Below are 24,650 nucleotides of genomic sequence, written 5' to 3'. Positions count from 1 at the left end.
GTTTTGCCAAATACTGTTTCACTGAGTCTTTCCAGAACCAGGGACCACTCCTGCTTTCTTCTTGTATCTCATTTGATGTGTGGATTATGTTTTGGGTATTCCAGTTTTCTAGGTTAATAACCACTTATTAGTGAGTGCATACCATGATTCACCTTTTGAGTCTGGGTTACCTCACTTAGTATGATGTTCTCTAGCTCCATCCATTTGCCTAAGAATTTCATGAATTCATTGTTTCTAATGGCTGAATAGTACTCCATTGTGTAGATATACCACATTTTTTGTATCCACTCTTCTGTTGAGGGATACCTGGGTTCTTTCCAGCATCTGGCAATTATAAATAGGGCTGCTATGAACATAGTAGAGCATGTATCCTTATTACATGGTGGGGAATCCTCTGGGTATATGCCCAGGAGTGGTATAGCAGGATCTTCTGGAAGTGAGGTGCCCAGTTTTCGGAGGAACCGCCAGACTGCTTTCCAGAGTGGTTGTACCAATTTGCAACCCCACCAGCAGTGGAGGAGTGGAACAGATCACTCTTAAGGACTCTCTTTCTCCAGGACCCAGCACATTCTCTGATTTATGATGAACTCCTGCTTTGAAATGAATGAATGAGTGAATGAATGAATGAAAGAATGAAAAGACATTCATAGACTGAGAACACCCATGTACTTAAAACGACTCATTCCATTTATACAGAACTTTGAGGGTCAGCATCACATTCCAATATGATCTTATTCCTAGATCATAGATCTGTTTCCTCTGTAACAATACTGACATATGCTGCTTGTAATGTTTCTTGAACAGAAGCCCTCTTCTTAGAGAGTTCCAGCTGATTTGTTTGTTAGCTTGTGATTGATCCATTCATTGCAGTAAACCTACATGCAAGCGTGTGTGTGTGTGTGTGTGTGTTGTGTTGTGTGTGTGTGTATACTTATACATATGCATATATGTATATTGTGTTGTGTGTATACATATATCTGAGAAATAGATGGAAAGAGAGGGAAATGGATAGAAAGAGTAAGGAAGAGGAAGGAGAGAGTTGTATTTATTTGTTTTCTGTGGTAACAGTGTTTCCAATGCTGGGGATTCTGTAGAGAAGACATGTTACACCTGCCAGCCTTCCCTGACTGCAAAAAAGCTCTTCTCTCTGAATCCACAAACCTGGCTCTTGATTAGCTCATCATCCCGCTGTATCTGCAGCACATAACCTGTCTGGCAGCTCACAGTGCACTGGGCACCGTGGTAACGGTGGCTGCTGGAACAATTGAGAGATGCATTCTCCACAGCCAATTCTGGGCAGTCCGTGGCTTCACAGGCAAAATGCACACAGCTGGAGAGGAAGAAATAAGAAGGTGAAGAGGATTTTCCTCACAAGCCAACTCTACTCCAGTTAGAAGGCCTCTTCCCAAATTCCAGGAAGCGAGCCCTGAAGAGAAGAAAGAGTACTGAGTCAGGCAAAAGCGATTCTGCTAGTCAAAGTTTTGGCTTATGAAGAACACAAGACATGGGGGCTGACAATCCTGGATTCAAATCCTTTCACTTGAACGCTTCTCCGAATGCTGACTTCCAAGAGTCATGGGGAGGATTGGATCAGAAAATTTATAAAACACATGTAGCCAAATCTCCAACACATTCTAAGCCTCAATCAACAGTAGCTAATGTTAAACGACAGCCTGCTGTATTTGTTGCCTAGAAATTGTGTGACTTGGGCAAATATGTTTTTTATTGGCACCTCAATGTACCTGTGAGTTTACCCCACTTCACAGAGCCATGAGGCCCAGTGACAATGGCAGGGAGCATCTTTCAGAACTGTAATGTAACTTGCGAATCCTGGAGGAAAATGTACAGAAACCATGCCTTATATTTTGCTCTGGCTGCTCTCTTCACTGTTTAGCCAATCTGAGTTCTGCACAGTCTTCAAGTCAGAGTTAATTCTATAGGAGGCATCCCTTTATATCTCTAGATAAGTTCCATCACAGACATTTTGCCTTCTTGTCTTTCATACTGTTGCCTCCCACTCAAGTCCAGGATGTAGGTACCTACCAGGCATCTAAAAGTTTACTAATCTTTGAGGATACAAGTAAAATTGACATAATCCCCTTTGTGATTTGATAACCTTTCCCATTAAGCTATAGGTACCCAGGCACTCAAGAACATTAGTAATTAATCACAGAGAGCGTATCTAAACAAGCTCACTTTATCATTGCAATAACCTTATGAACTAAGTGTTATTTTAGTTTACAGTTGAAAAGATTAGAGCCTGGCAAGAATAAATTACTTGTTTACATTCCCACTCCTCTGTGCGACCCTAATGGCTTCATAGCTAGCTTTACCCTAGGTTCTGAACTGTGGATAGGAACATCACTGTGGATTGGAATAATGCCTCTTATACTTTGCATTATGAAGAAATATGGCCTGAACCCAGATGTTGACTAAAGAGAGAGAAGCAACTGGTCATAGTACCTTCAATGGCTTGAAACTTTTATAGTAGTTGAAATATTGTTTTCAGCAGCAAAAGCTACTGAATAAACCTTTCTCTATGTCCATCCTAAATAAAACCTTGCTTTTAGGTTATAGGGCTATATAGGTGGCTAGATTTGCATTCAGATCCTCAAGTCTTTGGTTTTCCTGGTATGTATTTGTTTGTTTGTTTTAAGTGTGGGGGGTGGGAGGGTCAATGCAGGGTCTCTCTCTGTAGCTTTCATTTCCCTTGAGTTCACTATGTACTCCAGTCTGGCCTCAAACCACAGAGATTCATCTTCCTTTGCCTCCCAAGTGCTGCAATTGAATGCATGTACTACTATGCCTGGCATTTGTTTTCATGGTTTTTTTTTTTTTCATCTAAAAAAAAATTGGGCCAGGAGCATCTTCATAAGCAAGATGCTGAACCTTCATCTTCTGAACCTTCATGATGTCTGTTCTCCTCCTCACCAGTATTTTGGTTATAGGAGGGAGTAGAGGATTTGCATACTCATCTTCTCAACTACCCAGCTTACCTAGTGAGGAACAAAGCAGGAGATTTTTGAGGAAGTAACAACCTACAAAACATTTCATGAGCAAATCTAGTTTTTAAAATAGCCACACAAGGACAATCATTTCATATGGGGCTCAGACTCTCTTAATGTAGCTTGGTTGTCTCCTCCCCTTCCTACAAACTTTTGAACAAGTTGGCATTGTGTATCCCCTGTTGAGCTATTAGGGCAACATCATGCTGGACCGATGCAGAGACCTGGGAGAGGCTGTGACTGTGGAGTCAGCATATGTGCTTTGACAATAAGCATTGCGCTGCTCACATTGTCCAAGTGCTGGGAGAGAAAAGAGCCACATGAACTAAACAGCTTACTCTGTAAGCTGGGAGCTCCCAAGTTGTCTTTCTGACCTCTGCCTGATCATTTAGACATTTGGACTCTGCACTCTCAGAAGGTCCCTTTTCATCCTATCAGCATTCAGAAGGAAAGCATCCTGGGGTGTTTAAAGGAGAACCACAACCTGTTCCCTGCTCTGTGCATACCACATTTCTTTAGTGGAGTATGAAAAACTGCAATGCTTAATTTCGAAGAGTGAAACAGTGTAGGAGTGAGGAAAGTTTAAGCTCAAGGTACAGCTCAATAATTTATCATGTGTTCTATGTGAAAGGCTGTGCAACACCCTGGACTCCTAATCCAGACAACTGCAGCAGTAGCCTGATTTGCCTCTCAAATTTGGAGTTGTCACCAAACGAACTGCCATCCATTCATCCACTTAATAGATGCCATCATGGCATCTCACTGGGTATGGTACTGTTAGGTACCTATCATCAGGTGCCTATCACCCTGTGTATTGGAGAGGAAGTACATGTACTCAAGTACTGACACAACTGCAGACCGTGATACATACAGTAAGGACATTAAAATCAAAGAGAAATTATAACAAGCCGTTGTTTTGGTGGGAGGATCAGGATTCATTTTAATGGATGGGCCTATGAGGAAGAGAAATTCTATGTAGGAACTGGATGAAATGTGGAGATGAACTTTACAAAGTTTTGGGACACGGGGATCGAGGCAAGGTGGAGAGGAGGTATGTAGAACCATGATGGGATGGAGCCTTGTGTACTTGTAAACTGGGAACATTAATACAGAATAAATGCCTTTGAAGCTCTGGGACTCCATGACAAGATGGCTTTTCTGTACTCTCTCTTTCTGCTTTTGGGAACTTCCTTATTAAATGGTTCTGTGCTTAGACAAGAATGGGTAGGAGTGTACTAATGATATCAGTGAGATTCGTTTATTCCAGAATAGTGTCCTCAACCTTCCTGATAGTGTGACCCTTGAATATAGTTCCACATGTTGCAATGATCCCCAACCATGGCATTATTTTCATTGCTCCTTCGTAACTATAATTTGCTACTGTTATGAATAATAAATATTAATGTTTTCTGTTGGTCTCAGGCAACTCCTGTGAAAAAGTAGTTTGCCACTAAAAGTGTTCGTGAGCCACATATTGAGAAACATTCTAGACCTTATCAGAACACTGAATCTTCTGATGCACTATGATGATGTTCAGAATGGCCTAAAGGGAGATTATTTTTCAAAATCTAATATCCCTTCTATTATGGGGAAATTCTTAGAACCAATATTTTCTTAGAATGCACTTTGGACTTCCAAAGCATCCTTTGGTTTTCAATATATCAGTCTGAACCTGGCTTGTAGTCTTGCAAAGAAGAAAGAAAAAAGAGGAAATGAAGTAAGAAATGCCAGGCATTAGCCACTGACTCGCAGTATAACACCTTCTTGGCAACTGCGCAGGGACTCCTTGAAGTAAAGATATTATTCCCATTTGAGAATACTCATTTGGAGATGCTTGCTGAAGGGCACTTTAACCTGAACAGAGTTCCAATAGGCATCTGTCACTATATTCCCTGAGGTCTTGTTCTTTCCAGTTCTATCCCACTATCTAGAAAAGGTTGTATGCATACACTGAAGAAGAATGATGACTGAATGTCTCACATACCCCACCCCAATACAGCTGTGATTCATTTCTAAGATCCAAAACCAAGGAATATGAAACAAAAGGCTCTGATTTTAAGAGGGGAATTCAACACAAGTGATGAACAGTCAATAAAAAAAGAAGGAACAAAAGAAAGTTAGTTCTCTGAAGAAAGAATATGGTTCTGGGTGGCTAGAAAAAGCAAACGTACCAAGTTCTCACACTGAGGCAAAAGGGATTCTCTCTCTCTCTCTCTCTCTCTCTCTCTCTCTCTCTCTCTCTCTCTCTCTCTCTCTGTGTGTGTGTGTGTGTGTGTGTGTGTGTGTGTGTGTGTGTACATGTGCCCATACTCCCCTGTCTCTATTTACTTACAAGTTCAAGATCTTTATGAGGGCAGAACCATTTGTGATACCTCAGCAATCTTATAGAGAACTGACATGGAAATCCAACACCTAATGACTGACACCTAGGCAAATCTACCAGCCAGGACAAAGCTGGTACTGAAGGGCTGGAAAGGACTTTTCTTCTGGCTCAGCTCTTTAAGTCCTTTCTTAACTCCTATGGCCTTCTGCTTAGCTACAATTATGCCATTAAATAGCAGTCACCACCATCAGAACAACAGATGGATGGCCATATGGTCAAAACTGGAAAATGAGAGGAAATGGGAAACCTGGGCACCAACTTTTTAGGTCATTTGGGAGAAACAGAAAAAAGTTAGCCTCTTTTTCCTGCCCAGAAATGGGGGTCAAGGGAAAGTGATAATGAAACATTTACAACCCATTGCTTCATGGTGGTAGGATATAAACACCAATGAAGAGTAAGAGATGCAAGATCAGTGTTCTAACTCCTGAAACTCAAGGTGAATTGGTGGCTGCCCCCTGGCCAGTATGTGGCTACAGAATCAGTGCTTCTTTCCTTTAGTCTGGTTTCCCTGTAAACAGAGGCCTGTGGATTTCAGTTTATCTGACTTATTATATAGCTCCACGTGACCAGGAGTACCTTCAACATGAGCTTGAAATGCTATACATAAATTCTGGGTACTGCATGAGGCACTTGGGGTCCTAGAAGTGTATACTCCAAGAGTGTTTGTCTCCATCTTAGGTCTTTTTATCTCCAACTGAAAAGAGTTCATCAGAGTCACATGAAGAACTTGTATCTAGCAAAGATCCTTTTAAAAATTAGGTATGAGCATTACCTCTAGAGAGGTGCTAGTATTTAGAAGGGGAAAAGTTTGAGGTAGAGGAAGAGAATAGGAAAATAAAAGAGGTAGGACGAAGGTAGGAGGGAATGAAGGGGAAGAAAGGAGAGAGGAAGGGAAAGGGGAGAAGTGAAAATAACTGTTTAAATACCTAGTCTACTGAAATTTATAATATAGTGTTTGATTTTTATTAAGAACCACAGAGTAGATTGATGGATGGATGGATGGATGGATGGACAGATGGTTAATGGATGGATGGATGATGGATGTGTGTGTGTGTGTGTGTGTGTGTGTGTGTGTGTATAAACAGTGTAAAAGGGGAAAGAAAAGGAAAAGGAGATGGACTATGTAGAGACAGACACTGGGGCCTCTTGTCATGACTACAGTCTTTCTCCTTAAAGCCTTTTAGCTTTCCACTCTACCACTATGATTTCTCATTTGTGCATCATTCTCTAAGTAGGTAGAGCTGAATTCCACAACTGGACCTCTAACTTGAAATCTGATCCTATTGGTGGAGGAGGGCTCTGAATCCACACAAAATAGTGTCCAGGTACTAGGAACCTTTGAATCCAGGTCAGAAAACACTACTATCTAGATTGATTTTGGTGTAGCACCACTTCTCTCAAGGTAGCTCACTGGATCTCATAGGGTTCTCTGTAGAAGAAAGTGGGAGGGAGAAGAGGAAGAGCTGGAGGAAGGAGAGAAAAGTGTCTGGAAGAGAGGGAAAATAAACTTTTCCTGCCAGGAAAACAGCCTAGAATAAAGTGGACTGGTCTAAGAAGAGCCAACTGGAGTCTCTGCTGTAAAAACCATTGACATTGACCTCTCTGATTTGCCAATTTCAAGAATGAAGGACCATATCCCAGGCCTTTGTACACATTGTTGCTTATCTTACTTTTTCTTGTCTTCTGGGTTGTTTTTACTACATTTGCATGATTGTAGAGTCCAGCCTGTTTTTGTCAATGCCTCTGCAGCTCCCCAGAACAGCTGCTGTCCTTTCCCCACTGGGGTATTCAGAAGTATCCTGCAGCTTTGCAACCTCAGCCCTCTGTGCAGCCTGATCCAAATGCAGGCTCCAGTAAGCCAAAGCCTTCCCGGCTGCTTCCGCATCCCTTATCCAAAGAAGGGTGCATGCTCATGCATGACAAGTCCTGAAGATTCCTTTTCTCTCAATCATGTCCTTGATGCATTGGGCAGGGGTTGTCCCTCTTACTGCCTACTCTTCATGGACTCACTGGCTCTTTCTCTCAGTCATACTGTCCCAAACCAGGTATGATGATGAAATAATGTAATGCCCTTATCATAGGCTTAAGAGTTAATTCCTTCCTCTCTCATTTTACTTTTCCTAGCTCTTGAAATTGCAGGCTGTGAAACCTGGAAGGAGCTGCAGAAAATATACTATTCATCCACATCTCTTAAAGAGACATGGAGGCTCAGAGAAGTAAGGGTGACTACAGTCCACAGTCACATGAAACAGACAGGATGATGCTTTGTCCCATATCCTTGTTTCTCTACCACTAAAGAACTGTGTGGTCATATATCGACCTATTTGTTTCAAAGCTTAAACACGGTTTGCCCAGCACATAGGAATCATCAGTTAAGAGCCACAAAAAGTCAGTGCTGGCTTTGGTCAGTTTTTGGATGGTACAGAGAAGTAGCTAAAGATGGGAACACATTGTGGGATACATCTGATGGATTTGCATTTTCCATCGACATGGTTTTCCTGGGTTCAGAGTTAACTTACTTTTATTGAGGCTAGAGAGCTGGGGATAGAGAAGTGCTGTTGGGATGGAATATGACAATGAGGCATATTTCAGGAGCTCTCCCATCACAGTGATTGCGACACACTTTGCACAACAGAAGCTGGAGACTGTGGGTGCAAAACAATGTGGATTTTGCAACCACCTTTTGTGTCCTCTGTGAGAGCAGGGGCGTGGGAAAGGCTAATGTCCTCCTCCCATCACCAGTTCTCTTCCCTTTCTCTGCCCCCAGGTGTACAGAGCAGGGATAAATGGCCATGTAGAGGACTTCATTCTGCAGAGGCCACCAACATACCAATTCTCCCTCTGGATCTTATTAAACAAACACGAGGAACACTCAGCACACTAGACCATGTCCCTTTACAGGGCCCCACAATCCTAGATGGTGACACTAAGTTTGAATCTATTCTTTTCCTTAGATCATCTCTGAGATATCTTCCACTTCTGACTTTGAAGAGAAATAGACAGATTTCTGAACACAGAGGCACTGGCATTGTGGTTGGAAGGTAACCGTTGTTAATAGTCCTCAATGATACATTAACTTTGCACAGTGACCTCTTGCAAGGTCATCTTCACATACAGAGTAGTACTTGAGCCTCACAATTATCCCTATGGGTAGAAGTCATCATCTACATCTTCCTAAATAGGAAACTAAGACTGAAAAGTGGCATGACTCATGCTAGGATATGTGTCTGAGGTTCAATAGTGTGGAGATTAAACCCCAAGATCAGCATATTCCCCAAACTCATTCTTCCAAATAAATGCTGTCTTTTCATGGCAAAAGCTGAGCAACATTACCAGATACCAGATACCAAAGGCACTAATTGATGTGCTGCACTGAAAACACAAACTCCATCTCGGGGCGGGGGGGGGGGGGGGAATATCAGGGGCTAGGCCTGCAGAAGATACGGGAGTTTCACTCATTAAAATATACAGTGAACTGGAATGAAGCAAACCATAGTCACAGCATCCGCAACTGAGGAGGATCGTGTCTCCATCATCAAAATAGAACGCTCAGAACCAAGAGTTGATATACCTGCCCTGTCTTTGTTCAGATGGGGATATTGCAGCCTGGTGCAGAAAATTGCTATTTCTAGTTCACTTTGTATCCTGTCATCAACTTGGTAGCTGCAGGGCGGGTGAAAGGAGGGTACCTTTCTAGTTTCTAGTAGTTCACTCCAACATTCAAAGACGTTTGGTCTTCAAGATCTTGAAGGACATGCTGACCCAGAAGTCAGAGAATGGAGACTGGAGAAACAGGCAGAATTGAAGCAGCAGCAGCAGCAGTGGCTGTTCAGACCCTCTGTCCCCATTTACTATGAATGATCAGGGTGAGGAGGCCCTGGTCGCTTACCTCTGCTCAGCAGGGCTGTAGGTCTCTCCTCTCTGGCAGCTGCTCAGGGTGACAGGGTCAAAGTTGTCGAAGGAGCGGAGGGCCACCCCCGAGATGGCGACCAGGGGCGAACTGAAGCTCACATGTACCGCCTGGCTGTGGTAGAAGGGCTTGCTGAGGTCATGGACCACAGGGATAATCAGGGGATTGTTCCTGCAGCTCAGGACATGGAGGCCTGTCAGGGGAGACAGAGGGCCCAGGGGCCAGGCTCATTACTCAAGGCCAGTCACGCCCTCCCCAACGGGCTCTTCCCCGAAGCCCCAAGACCCTTTCATGTCACTCCACAAAAGCACCATTGGGCGGCCAGTGAGGATTTTGAGTTTGATTGAAAGTTTCTTTGTCTCCCTTTTTTTTCTTGCATCCAAATCTTTCCAATCCCCCTGCCTCCCTGGCCTCTAAGCTTTCCTTCACCTAAAGCCCACAGTCTCTCCCTCCCCCAAACGGCCACCCTCAGCCAGCGTCTATGCTCTCCCTCCCTCCCACGTTGCTTCAGCAGGACTTGAAGGTTTGAGCCTTTTTTTTGGGGGGGGGGGGGTTCATGCTGCTTGTCTGGGCTCTCATAAAGATGGGAGAAATAATTTGTAAGAGCAAGCCCTTCCCAGCGTCAAAAGCCCACTGCTGGCCCATCAGTAGGCCTGTGACCAACACTGGGTGGGGAGGATCTCTGCCCAATCTTCAAAGATGAAAACTGGGGTGCACAGACAAGCACAGCACGGTTGCAGCGCAAAATACAAGTAGAGCCCAAATTTGTCTCAGATGAGTCTCTCCTGTTTTGTTGTTCCTTTCTCAGGTTTAGGAAGGGAGGGATGGTAGCACAGAGAAAAGACTCATGGATTCCAGAGTAAGGAGTAGATTTGGCAGGTGGGATAGAGTCAGGAGGTCAAAAGCAGGCTTCAGTGTTTAGCTACTTGCTGGTGATGGAATTCTAGCAAGTTCTTAAACCTTCATTTCTATATTGTAAGAGTAATGTGGGCTTGACCGTGTGCTGGTAGATGGGAGAGTTCTCCTTATGGGAGGAGGAAGCCCTGGGCGATCAGGTGTTCTTTTTCTGCTTTCTACTGTCAGTGACACTAAGCCTCTACTCAGTAGACAGAGAACAGGGCGATCGGATGGGGAGGGACAGGGAACCTTAGATAACAACAATGTGATCCAGGGAGCTTTTGGCGAGCCTGACATTTCCACTGTCTGCTCTTCACCCTTTGCAGTGCCAGGATAACTATGAAAATATTTGCTTGTAAGTTTGGGAAACTTCCCAGGAATCCAGAGAAGTCCTAAGGGATTTTTCTTTCTCTTTCTTCAAGATATGTTTTCCCTTTGTCTTTAAAACTACAAAATAAACAAACATATAAACACAACAGCAAAGTTCTTCTTGCTTCTTTGGCTTTCATTTGACCCTGAACTGACCCTTTGTCTGCTTGCTTCTGCAGAGTTTTGACAGGGCTTCTCCTACACAATAATGTGCACACAGCTTGGATGTACCAGCTCCACGTCTCACCGAGAATTCTAAGCACTTGCAGTAAATACCCCAAAGTTCTCTAGGGTAGATGGTGATAACAGTGTGTAACAATATTCTTAATGAGAATAGGACGTGGCTAGTGCCAAGTTCCATACTCGGAAGAGTCACATAAGTGACAGGTAATGTCTCTAATGTACCTAATCATATGGTACATCTCTCAATGCCATCCAAAAGTGCCAGGCTTTGAGCAGGGTACTCTGATATCAATAAAATTGTTCACAGTTTCAAGGTGAGTTAACAATCAATAGGGGATTCAAATTTTGAGACTTAATTTTAGAATCACTCCTCTGTTGATATCAAGACAAAAATGAATGTGCTCAGGTGGTACAGTGTTGGGAGGACAAAAGTCCTCGACCTCACAGTGCAGTGTTGTCTGTTCAAAAGAAAAGATGTGGAACATGTTCCTAGGTGAGCCTTGTGCCATCTGTGAGGTCAGATCATACCTGACTCCTGAAAACTCCCACAGCCAGGACCAGAGACGGCCAATAACCTAAATGACTTCTATGTTATCTATATAACTGAGGTCACAGCACATCTTCTCCTTGACCCACAAAATAGTACATGCAGCCCATCTCCGGAACCCATCTCCATGTAAGAAGTAACACTTATTTAAGGGAAGAGTCCATGCAATTGTGCAGAGGGGATTATGTTACTCCAGGAAAGCTTTATATCCAAATTGTATGGTACTTAAATTTGCCTTAATAAAGTGCTTGGTGCCAGACACTAGAAGATTGAACCAACAGTGTAGAATGAGTTATGTTGAACTATATTTCCTTCTAACCTATACAAGTTGTTATACTCTGTCTGCCCAGATGTGTGTAGAGATACCCACAGGATAAGTGAATACCCCTCATGCCCTTGCCCCCAGTAGGGAGGACCTGCCTTCTCACTTAATTCTCAAACCCCAAAAATAATTGAAAGTTTTCTAATATCTGTTTCCACATGTATATCCCCTGGAAAATACACCAAATATACAACCATTATTGAGATTTTCAGAGACATCTGTTAGAGATATGATTTTAAAATCTGGCTTCTCTCAGTCCTGGTTTACTTTGTGTCCAGTGGTCTCCCAGTGCCTTGCAATGAATTTCAGATGATAACATATGGCAGGGAAATGGGCTTGCTCAGTGTCCTTCCCAGAATCTTTTGAGGATTCTGTAAATGCCTAAGTTTAAAGGTATGTGAAAAGGCAAGCCAATGAAATTCAAAATTTGTCACTGAATCCTTATCTTCATATTTGCCAAATTTGTGTTTGTCTGGATACACCAAGAACTGTTGATTAAGACAACCAGAACTCCAAATAGAAAAGAGGCAGAGAAAGGAAGAGGAAGGAGAAGATCTTTTTTAAATGGGAGAGATCCAAGGGTGAACTAAGCCAAATATGCTTGCCTAGATCGTGGCTTTGATCTTTGGTATCAAGCAACTGCACACTAATGGTCTCTTGCTTTTGGTCCCCATAGTAGGTCCCATCAGTCACCAGGTGGATAATAACAGCCGCGGCGACCATTGGCTGAGAAAAATATGTCTGAAATAGAGAAGACATGAGAGAGTCAGTCACTTACTTGGCCACATGGTAGAAAAAACAATCACATTAGAGTGGAGCAAAAAGGAGTCTTGCTTTGTTTCAACCAGTTCTTTCACTGGGAAAGGAGGAGACAGAGGATCCCAGTGGAGAGCCTAAGCCAGAAACCTTTATCCAGACTCAGCTCTGCCTCTGCTTTTTTGTGTGTGTGTGATACTGGTAGATGCCTGGAACATTCTGAGCCTAACTGTTTCTTCATTTTCAAATAGTTGATTAAAGAAAATGGCTCAGAGGGTCACTGTGAAGTTCTATTAAGACAAAGAGAATATAGTGTGTAGCACAAGGGTAGTACATAGTGAAATTACACATGGACACCAAACACACTGCAGGTTTATTACCTGTCACTTATCCCCACTATTCTGTCTACTAGATCCCAACATGATAAAGCCAAATAAGGCACGGTCCTGGAAATTTTGTGAACCATGGGGCTTAAAATATGTTAGTGATACATAAATAAAAGTAAACACAATTCACAATCTCTAGCCAAGAAGATGAAGCCACACAAAGATGTGAAATGTCATGGGAAGGTTGCTGTCTAGCAAGTGACCAAGCATATACTGAGCTAAAAAGAGTCAAATGTTCACTTCTTTCTGTGGGTCAGTATAGACTCCACTGGGGAAAGGATTATTTTTTAAAGCTTTGAATAAAAATAATAGGAAGACTTCAAATTCTTTGCAATATAAGCATTGAAGGAGGCATTTTATGAACATTTATGGCATTTGGTTGCAGCAAGCATCCCATGAATAAGTTTTGGATTCCTGTCTTTACAAATCTATAGTCTTGAAGAGTGGAAAGATCATCTCAAGAAAAAAACCATCATCGCAGTCACTACTTCCTTGAGGTAAGACCTATACAACATACCTCTCAAGATTAGGGCTTACCTGGAGCCAGAACGTGGTCTGAGGCAGCTGGTAGTATGGGTAATTAATGGTGCAAGGATACCAAGCATGCTGTGAAATGCCTTCACTGAGATCTATCACCTTGGTTCGACACACCTGGCAAAAGATGGAGGAAAACATAATATTTCAAGGGTGCTGAGAATTCAGTTAAAGCTAATAAACCTTTACCATCCATGTGCTTGGTTGGTAATGGCGGAGAAAGCAGGAGTGAATAGATTGAATCTGCCTGAGAAACTCACACTCTATTGTTGATAAAATTTCCAATTATAGAAAGCAAAGGATATATGACATATTTCAGCTGCAAAGTGACAGGGGCATACTCGTGGGAACAAATCTTGAAGGAGTTGACTTTGAATCTGATCATGAAAAGCATTGTAGGCAGAAAGACATAGAAGGGAAGGCTCAAAAGAAAACAGAGAAGTACTAAGTTATCATAAGTTACCTTGTAATCAGAAAGCTCGAGGAAAGCTACAATAAGGAAAGCTATGAGCTTGGTTTTACTGAATTCTCAAAGTCATGTGGAGTATCATAAGCGACTCTGAAAAATGTGCTCAGAGATGCACATTGTTCGGAAAGTATTGAGAGTGTGAGCTCTGGTTTCTGTGCAATCAAGAAAAATCAGTTCCACGGAACCCTTCCTCTCCATCTCCCTCCTTCCTCTTCCTATACTCCCACTGGTGTCTTTCTCTCAATAATGCTAATCCTAAAGTGTTACAGTTATCAAGAAGAATGCATACACGGGCAGATTTTTTTCAATTAGTGGGGTTTCTTACGTATCCAATTGTCATTCCATTTACTGAGTCATCTGATTCATTCAAATGCTATGTACTAAAAAAACTACTGATCAAGCACTAGGGAACAAATGCACATAAAACTAAGGTGGACAGCAGACACACCATGCAAATATCAATCTAGTAATCCCTCACATGTGTGCAACTGTAAACTGACCAACGTTCAGTGTGGGGGAAAGGGAAGAACATTGGAACTGTTGAGATTGGCCAGATGTTTGGCAGAAGATTATCCTGAATTAACACTTTTCCTCTGATCTGCAATGTGACTCCTCTCACAGAACTTCTGTGTGCACTTGGGCCTGCTATTTTACACCTCCAGGTCATAGTCTAATTATTTGAGAAGTTGACTTAGAAAGTTCAGAAGATCTTAAAAGCTGTGAGAATGAATGAACAGCAAGACAATAGAAAGTCAATCAGACTGGACCCCATAAACATAATAAATAAATAAAACAAAGAGCAAAATGAATAGTTCTTAATAATCAAATATGTCCAGTTCTTTAATATATGTCCATATGCATATACATATATGGTACCACAAAACTGAAGATAGTCTTTGTGTTCATCTCTTGGGAACAGGGTACAAAGTGGGAAATATTCATATAGTTGAATTACACAGAGCAATAGAATATTAAAATGAATTAACTAGATTCATATGCACCCAGAGCAATCAAATTGAAAGACTAGTGGTGAATTAGATGACAACAACATGTATCAATGGCAACAATTAGTGGAAAAGATAATGATGCATAAGTGTCTAAGCTCACTGTATAACAAGTTTGTTAAAAGCACGCATTAAAATCTCTGTACATGGCCAGACGTTATACTGGGTTGCACATATCGAGAGAAAGCATGCATTGATTTCTAAGGTGGCAGTTGCAATGGTATCAAAGAAGGAGAGGAAAATGTGTTCAATCTTATCTGCAGTGGATTATTTTACAGAAATAAGAAAGAAGCAAGCAAGACTAGATCCACACAAGTATCAATCCAGGTAGTGTGTACACTTGCCATGTGATGCATATGCTTGACAGACATCACTGCTTCAGTTTATATTGTTTCATTTAGATTATGAATTCAAAGGAAAATAAAATTCTCTATGCCATGCTTAGAAGTATACACTTGTAATCATAGCTAGTTAGAAAACCGAAGTAGAACCTGTTGAGGCAAAAGGTTCAAAGCCAGCATGGATTACATAGCATAGATGTTCATTTTTTTTCAAATCCAATGAATACAATCCCCAAAATATTAGCTTATACTCACTAATAAGTGGATATTAACCTAGAAAACTGGAATACCCAAAACATAATCCACACATCAAATGAGGTACAAGAAGAAAGGAGGAGTGGCCCCTGGTTCTGGAAAGACTCAGTGAAACAGTATTCAGCAAAACCAGAACGGGGAAGTGGGAAGGGGTGGGTGGGAGGACAGGGGAAGAGAAGGGGGCTTGCGGGACTTTCGGGGAGTGGGGGGGCTAGAAAAGGGGAAATCATTTGAAATGTAAATAAATTATATCGAATAATAAAAAAAATTAATTAAAAAAAAAATTAGCTTATAAAGCCATGGAAAATAGATATAAAACCACCAGTATAAACTCCCTTTAACAATGTGCTTTAGTACATTGTCTCCAGAGAACTGGACTAAGTCAGGTTCTTCTGAAAAAAATCTAACCTTTCTTTACCAGAGCATCATCAAAGCCTTCTTTTAATATGCCAAGAATCCCACCTATACAAATGCTCAATTTCCAGTGTCCCTCTCTCCATCATGTCTTGGAATAGTTATAGCTTCTAGAGGCTTTTAGAAAATGTCAAGTCTTTGCTTGATTGTTCATCTCTAAAGAAGACATTTATACCACATAACCCCTAAGACTCAGGGAACGTGCAGAAATGGAGGTAGAAAAAAATGTAAGGCCCCAAGACAGAGTGAATGGCTGCAAACTGCCATCTTCAATTATGAAGTCTCAGCAGCTTTGGATACTGGCACTGAATGTATGCATGACTAGGCCTGTCAACAGTTCATTTTGGATGGAAGAGGAGCTCCTTGGTCTTTACTGCTCTTTGATAATATATTGTACACTGATAAGTTCTGAGATAAGGATCGTCCTTGCATTCAGGTAACATACTCCACTGGCGGAACCACCATGTACCAATGGATAGTTCAAATGCTTCATAGATATAGTCATATAGTCAGCCCTGGTTAAATTCAGGATCACAAAACCAAAGATAGATGTAAGACATGAGTAGATAGGAAGTAGGGACAGTGGGCAGTGGCAGGAGGGAGATAAGAGAGGGTGGGTTAAGAGTAATCAGAATACATTGTGTGTGTGTGTGTGTGTGTGTGTGTGTGTGTGTGTGTAAATATCAAGGAACAAAATAACAAAATATAAGAACAAATTTAAAAAGACAATGTCAAGCCTCTATTCCATTTACAGAAATGATACACTAAGCAATGTTCAGACAAAACACATCTTGCACTATAACTGACAGTGGCAAACATGAAATGCTTCTATCTCTTAATGAAAATCATGGAATAAGTTCATATTTGAGGTTGTAAAGAAAATGCAGAAATCCATGTATACACTGCACTCAGTTTCCCCTAATATTCCTATTCTCATCAATTCATTCTGGAAATATCAGAGGAGAATAAACCTCTTACACAACATTAACAATCATCAAATATCACCCAGAAAGTTCAGTAGCAGACTTTAGATAAGTAGACTTACTTCTAGTGAATGTTGGCTCAAAACCAAGAGGGAGAAAATAGAAGTAGGTCCTGCCTTTATGGAATTCACTGGATCTTGTGCATTTGACTATTGGATTAGCCATCAAAACAAAGATGTGTCCCCATGATTCTCAATGCCTTGCTGTTGGCCTGGGTGTCAACCTAATACTAACTGAGTGAACCTTTTGTCTTTGACTGCCTTATAACATTTCATCTAAGAAACTTATTTGATTGTTTTATAATTATCAAACAGTGTTAAAACCATCAATTACTAAACTTTCCCACTGTGTCTGAGAACCAGTAGGACCTGGGAAAGCAATATTGGTTTCTTAAATATCACAGGAGATTTTTAGAAAGTGCAAAGGTGCCAAGAATCACCTATCCCCTTGTCCAGAATTAGTCCCAGAGGCTGAGGATAAAACCCAGCCACTTTCACAGTCTAGGAGACATTTTCAGCTTCTTTGTTTTTCTCAAAATAACTGGGACTAGGCTTAGGCAGTGCAGCCTGTAATCTGTGCCGTGACTTAGAACAGTGTGAGACTTTGCATAAACTATCTATGGCATTTGAAAGCCTGGCCAGCAATTCGACATGTATCATTTGGAATGCACTCTCCTTGCATTCTTAGCTGCCTGTCTCCCCAGAGTGTGGTGGAGCAGAACTCTGAGCTCAGAGCTGGGGGTCTTATCTCTGCATCTAAAGCATCCGTGCTCAGAGAACTGGCCAACATGAACAAAACCTTCTTATTACTTAACTGTGATTTCCTCTTATCTCTTCAGTTTTATCAGGACTAGACAGGTTCTTAGTGGAACATGGTGTTGTTATTTTGTTCTCTTGTTTTCCTATTTAGTTGTGTGTTTCTTTCAGACTGGCTCTAATTCCAATCAGGACAGTCAAAGTAAATCAGAAAGGAACAAACAAAAACAGTTGAATTTTGCCCAAGGCTCTCAGTTGATCTTGAAATCTTTTATGTTCCTGGGGAGGTGGCGAGAAAGGAAGACTCCAATTCTTAAGGGTCCCCTGCTTTTATGGGCATGACACAAATTTACCTGTTCAGCAGCCTAAACTGAAGATGCAGAGATACAGGCATGTCAGGCTCACCTGTGCTGAACAACACAGAGCCTTCCGGTAGCATAAGGTTGAACACTGATGTTATGATAATGTTTTCTTTTTATCCAGGCACCTTTCTGGTTCCTTCCCCAAAAAAGGCAAGTAAAACTATACAAAGATTTACCAATGAAGATTTTAGTGAATAAATTGTTGGGGTACACATACATTCCACATCTTCATGGACACTTAAATTCTCTCTACCACCACCCTAGGACTTCTGTCTCACTCATTGTCACCATCCCACCTCTTTCTCCAGGGTGACTGGATCTATGTACTCCTCAGTTTTTCTCAATATCCCTTGCCCAACTCAATTTTAACAACTTTGAAGTCTATTGAGGAGCCATTCTATTCTTCCTCTGATATTCTAATTTACAGAGTTAAGTCTGATAATTGTGGTTGTCATTGATTCCTGTCCCATTAGTATGAAGAAGACTTGTTCCCTTGTCTTCCATCTTTCACGATGTTTCAGAAGATAGTAAGAATCTTCTAGAGAGCCTGGTAGCATCTGGGCCTTATGTTTTCAGAGAGAGATAAAGTAGCCCTTCTTTGGAGTTTAGTTGTTTCATAGTTCTCATTCCTATGTTCACTGAAGCATTATTTCTAATGGATGAAATGTTGTAACAACCTACACGCCCATAAAGGGATATATAAAACATGCGAGATATATATATATATATATATATATATATATTAGAATGTTATTATCTTTTAAGAAGGAGAAAACACTGCTACCATCAATACAAGTGAACCATGATCCTCCCTAGTATTCTAGGTCCTCATGATTTTCATGTTAGTATAAAGAAAACTTCAGTGAGACTTTAGCTTCTTTTTCTAAAATAGTGTGATAAGCACAGCAGACAGGAATGCTGAGGCTCTCACCATCCCCTGCTATAGGAAGCTCAGCACAGGTCAGCTGCACTCTTTCCTGCTCATGGCCTTTTAAGATACTCTACTCTTTAGCATAACCTTTCACTCTTAATCAAATGTGTTTAGTCAATTAGCTCCCTGGACAACATCCAGCCGGACAACTATGAACTAGACAGTTCTCAAACAGGCAGTTTCTTCATCTTTAGAATATAGTGGTTTCAGTGAATGACTGCTACGAGCCCTAGAGGCTTACAGATGTCCACAGTAATCCTTTCCAACCAGGGTCCCATTTCTTCCTCACAAGGCTGGAATCCTTATCCAATATTTACCATGAAGAAATGGAGGCACTGAGGCAATGAACGATGCCTTCAAGACCACATGCTCACTAGAATGTAGAGCTGGGTGGGATACATACACTGATTCCTTTGACTTTATGCCCTGGAGTTTAATAGAAAAACAACACAGCTGTTGCTTGGGTTTGACACAAACTTCAGCTTCCCTTGATGGAAAAAAGGGCATAGCTGAACACTATCTTTTCCTCACTCACTCTAGATTCATGCACACACATCTATTTCAACTAGAACAACTAATCACATCACCTGCTACTTATGGGCTACCCCATGCACAGTGGGTGGAGTTTTCCTAGAAGTAGCTGATAAAGGTCTTTGAAAGCAGGTTCACAAGCAGCTGCTTTTTCTTCACCCACCAAGCCGGAGTCTTATGTCCACAGTGATACTTTCTTGTAAGTTGAAGACTCATTTTCCCCAAACATCATGGGGAAACTCCCTGCATGCTGTCTGTAGTCAGACTTATTCCTTGTCTCTGCATTGCTTCTTTTGTGTGATATTACACATACTTTTAAACCTGTCTCAGACAACAAGCCTCTTCTGAGAGTTCACCCAACAGCCAGAATTAATTGCTATCACTTCTGTGTCCACATAACTCTTTGCACATAGCTTTGTTATAGCATCTGTCTAGTTAGATTATAGTTACTCAGAGCATCTCATAAGAGTCTTATAAAGTCTAAAGATTTCTAAGTTGAGAATGATAACTTATTTTATAGTCACATAAATCCCAGTTTATTCCCTAGTACTAGGAAATAATAGATGCAGAAGATGATAGATAGTCTAGAAGGCCACAGCAGCAGTAGTGACATACACAGACACCTATTCCAAGTCTTGAATGTTTTCAAAGACTATAAATCTGAGCATAATGCTGTATTATTGTAATTCCATCATTCAGTCGGCTAAGGCCTGAGGCTTGTAAATTCAATGGAAGCCTGGGTTGCTAGTGAGTCTGACATAATCTTAGCAGAAACAAAAAAGAAACCAAACCAATGCAAACAAGCAAAACCCTTTATTTATGCTGAATCATATGAGGTGGAGGTGGATACTGACAAGTATACCCACTTTATAGACAAGAAACCTGAAATCCTACCATTTTGCCTAAGGTCACAACTAGTTTTTGGTAAAACCAGGACTCAAATCCAGACTAAGACCATAGATGCTGCCTTAAAGAGGACTTGATTATGCCTAACACTTTTTGAGGTTATATTGAGAGAATCAATCTATCTTTGTCAGATATATAGCTTGAGTCCCAAGCCACATAGAACATGCATTCAGAATTTCTCCTGTTCCTGGTACTCAGGAAATAGAAGCTGTCTCAACAGACCAAAGCAGGTCTTTGCAGGTCTGTTCTATGGTACTGTGAGCAAAAGAATGAGCCTGGATTGAAAAGAAAAAGGTCTCTTCCCAGAACTGACTTAATTGAGTACTTTCTGACCCTCACCCTAGCCACTTAAAGAAAGACTTAGAGGAATTTCTTTCCTAAGGGCTTTGACAAGCTGCCCGCTTTAGCTTCCCAACCACTTCCAAGTGACTGTCATAGAAGAGGGATCTAACTAAAGCAAACAAAGTCTCATGGTAAACCAAGTGACCATCCTGTCAACATCTGAGACGTAAATGTCTCATGTGTCTGATATTCAAAGCCTAACAGCTAATTTGCAGTTACCTTCTTTCTTCTAGTAATGACAACCACAAGAGAAGTTCAGAGTTTTATTAAAGTCATCCTGGAGATATGTTTTTTGATTTTTGTTTTCTTTCTTTTCCCTTCCTGAGTTTATGACTGAATGTTGCCAGTGACCTAGGGAAGTTTATCACTTAGAGCTGGAGTCTCCTGGATATCTGGGCTGAGAATGTCCTTAGAAATATTTATACTATCTATCTTATTCTATGGAGGAGAAAATAGTGGGAGGAGCTTGAGGATACCATTACCTCTGTGGGCTGTGTGGACTCTATGGACTCTGTGGACCAGCACCTATCCTAGAAGTATCTGGCAGTGCCTGTGTGCAGAACCAGTCTGTGGCTGAAAGACCTGGGGACTCTCATTAACTCCATGTATGCCAATTGCTACATCGAGCACCCACATCCCAATCCCCCACATTTGCAGATGGCTGCTTTCAATTAAAGGAGTTAGCAATGTTTTGCTTTCAAAGGATTTTTAAATCCACTTTATATTCTACCCACACACGATGTACACAATTGTATAGAGATGGGGGGAGAACAGGAGGACAAAAGTTCTGGCATTTTCTTACACGGGCAGATTTTATGAGGTTTCCATAGAATTTTGATTTTATATTTTTCTAGGCCCTCTTATCAATAAGAGGAGAGAAGACATGTACCTCAAACCTTAGACCTATCTTTTCCAATTTCCTTGTCCTATCCAGAGGCACCTATGATAGGCTTCATAGAAGACAGAGGAGAGGAAGGAAGGATATAACGATGTAATGGCATTATACATTGCCAACAACACTTGTGTGCCTACAAGTGTGCACCCAAAATTATAACCTGGCCCCTTGTTTCCCAACAGCTCTCCCTAGATTATACTTTACCTTCAGGCTTGCTGTTCCATAAATAAGCTATACTCCTAATATATCAAACCTCAAGATCTCAGGGTCCTGAAGAATACAAAAGGGAAAGACTGCTAGGAGACAGTTCTCCGGGCTGCAGTCATAAAGGGTGAGGGAAGCCTGGACACAGCACAGCTCAGGTGAAATGAACCTGCCGCAATAAACACCACTGTGTTCCCTTCTCAATACTCCCTGCCAGATGGAATGGGCATCAACTTTTAAATATTATGTGCATATAGGATGGTCTCCATCATATAATCTCATTTCACTGCAGTAATAACTGTTGAAAATAAGCATTTGGCTTTCCATTTCACAGATAAAGACCTTTAAAGTATGGGGAAGACACTACTCGTTTCATCACACAAAACTTGTATGATTTAGTGTATTCTTCTCCCTTCCTCCCTGTGGTGAGCCATCCCAACCATGGTTGCCCCATGTGCTTGCCATCATACAGCCACAATGTGGTCTATTGCTCACCCCTTGATTTCTCCCTGGATGCACTTGAAGGACAATGGCTGGCCACTTTGTCACCAGAGTCCAACTTGGCTAATTAGGCGGCAATCACTGAATTGATGTGGTTTTTCCAAGGCCAATAGGTGGTAAAAATCAATGTAGGAGCTCAGATAGGCCTAATTCAATGTTACCCACAAAGATGTTGATGTGGGTAATGACCATATAGTATTAGGAAGGCATCAGGATATCTGGATCATTCCAGACAGGGGGAAGTCACACTCTAACTCGTGTTGTTTGATATAATGAGATATATGATGATAGCTCTTTATCCAATGAGTATAAACTTATTTGAATATTTTATTTTGTTTACTATTAAAAAACACCCCAAAAGAAAGGAATTAGAGTCATTCTTATCTCCTCGATAAGGAGTAGACTGATAGCTATAGTACAATGAGCCTGCTAGACTAGAAGAGGGGAAGCTGGGTTATCATTGCTACTTTTCAGTCCTTTCCCAGGACAGACATCACTAATTAAACTAAAACAGATGGACAAATACTCAAATTGGCCAGAACTAACCTAGGAGGTGGCTCTAACTATATACCTTGAACTTGAACATTGGCTCATTACGGGCAAGAATGAAGTCTTAACCATGCATTGTCAGTATTAAGATCATACAAACCCAAAGGAGGCATTGAGAAAGTATTAGCAGAATAGCAGAATGAGCATGGGGCAAGATTACTTTCCATGACTTATGTCAGTCGACATACACATTGAACAAATGCAATTCAAACTCTCCATCCTGAGTCAGGCTCCTCCCAGTGCTTATCATAGACCTTCTTTCATAGGGTAGTTTCCCCCAACATGAAAACTTGAAAGAATGGTTAACAGATGTACTTAAAACACACACACACACACACACACACACACACAGAGAGAGAGAGAGAGAGAGAGAGAGAGAGCCAATCCCTTCCTCCAACCTCTTTCCTGCACACTAATAACAATGAGGGGAGGTAAAAGGAGGGGGAGGAGGCTTTCTTTCACCGACCATTAGAAACAATTATCACTTTCCCCAGGCCTGCTGAGCAAGTTCCCCTTTGATGCCTGCCTTTAGAGATAGAGAGCAGGGGGAGGGGGAGGCTGCCTTTCTTTCAGTCTGATGATTTACTGTATGTAAGGTGTGGGCAATCAGGCAAAGAAGCTGGACTGAGAGATGCTACCTTTACTTTTCTAAAGTTCTGGAACTAACAGCAGATCTAGCAGGCTCTGCCTAGGAGACAATTCTCAATAAGAACTTGGCGCTGAAAGTTTTCCAGCCTTGGGTCTCTGCTTGGGACTGATTAGCACCTCTTTTTCCCCAGGGAACTGTCCCTACAATGTTATGCATTTTGCACTCCTTAGAGATTCAATGCCAGCCAAGCCTACTCCTCCGCAAGATATGAACTGTTGTGATTTGTGGTGCAAGTCCCTTATCTGATCAAATGGCCACAAGGAAAAGGTGGGCTTTCCCATAGAAATTCTTTAAAATAACTTTCTCTGTTCCTTGCTAACATGGTTTCCTGGTGGATTAACTAAATCTCATAGATGAGAGATATCTCTGAACCATTATTATGGTTATATTGGGGCATATCTGCTCATTCGGTCACTCCTTTCTTATAAATAAGCTTCTGTCTTCAGATGGACAGAAATGGGCATCTCACTCTTCTAAGGCAAAAGCTGCTCTTGGAAGCTAAGACAGCATCCATGATGGTGAGCACACCAGAGCTTCTTTCATAACATTTACTGGCCAGCTTCTGTGTCAAGTTTACTCTTCATGTTCTTGGGAACTCTGTCAACAAGATATCTTCTTTGATGCCTTGGGACTCAGAAGTGGAGGAAAAAAAAATGCCAGGACCATGCCTCCCAGAGAATGTGGTAAAGTCTGGGTATGATTTCTGTGTTAGACCAAGACAGATTTCTATTCCATGTCCATTCTACAGGTGAGGAAATCAAGGTTCACACAGTGTAAACGATGCTGATAAAAAAAATCTGGTGACAATAGTGACCATTCTTCTCTAGTCCATTCTTCCCTTAAGCATGGGAGATTCATGGTCCAATTTTTCAGATAGGGAGAGGAAACAATCACAACAGCAATGACAGTAATAATCAACATAATTCCAGTTCACAACTACAGGCACAGGAAAGGTTAGTTCTCATGTGTCTATACCGCCGGGTTGATGTGCACTTCCCACTTGACAAAAAGAACCAGGCAATAGCCTAAACCCATTTTGGACATCGGCTCTTTAGAAGGCTAGGTAGGGTCTCAGGATTCTCCAGCTAGTAAATCCTCTAACAAGGGAGAGTGATTAGTGTCGGATGTGGTGGTGGGCTTTTGTGCAGCTGACAACTGCAGCCATGAAAAGCCCGTCCAGGCTCATTTCAGAGGCCCTCACAGGCTGCTCCTGGCTCCTAATTATGCCATTCACCAGTCACCAAGGCCTGCCTCTGAACTCCTGACC

At 41.6% G+C, this 24,650-nt stretch overlaps 1 protein-coding gene across 1 annotated transcript in view; it reads right to left on the bottom strand.

The window, feature by feature from the left end:
• Pappa (pappalysin 1) overlaps nucleotides 1-24,650 on the bottom strand; it is a 229,098-nt gene that overhangs the window by 50,164 nt on the left and 154,284 nt on the right. Inside the window, exons 11-14 of the mRNA XM_052176642.1 lie at nucleotides 13,296-13,409; nucleotides 12,222-12,357; nucleotides 9,278-9,491; nucleotides 1,162-1,330 (exon numbers count right to left, since the gene is read on the bottom strand). Of these exons, the coding sequence (XP_052032602.1) occupies nucleotides 1,162-1,330; nucleotides 9,278-9,491; nucleotides 12,222-12,357; nucleotides 13,296-13,409 (633 nt within the window). The remainder of the gene's footprint in view (nucleotides 1-1,161; nucleotides 1,331-9,277; nucleotides 9,492-12,221; nucleotides 12,358-13,295; nucleotides 13,410-24,650) is intronic.

The sequence above is a fragment of the Apodemus sylvaticus genome, chromosome 3, assembly GCF_947179515.1.
Source record: "Apodemus sylvaticus chromosome 3, mApoSyl1.1, whole genome shotgun sequence".
NCBI classification, from domain to species: Eukaryota; Metazoa; Chordata; class Mammalia; order Rodentia; family Muridae; genus Apodemus; species Apodemus sylvaticus.
This window is presented reverse-complemented; position numbering and strand designations above follow the sequence as displayed.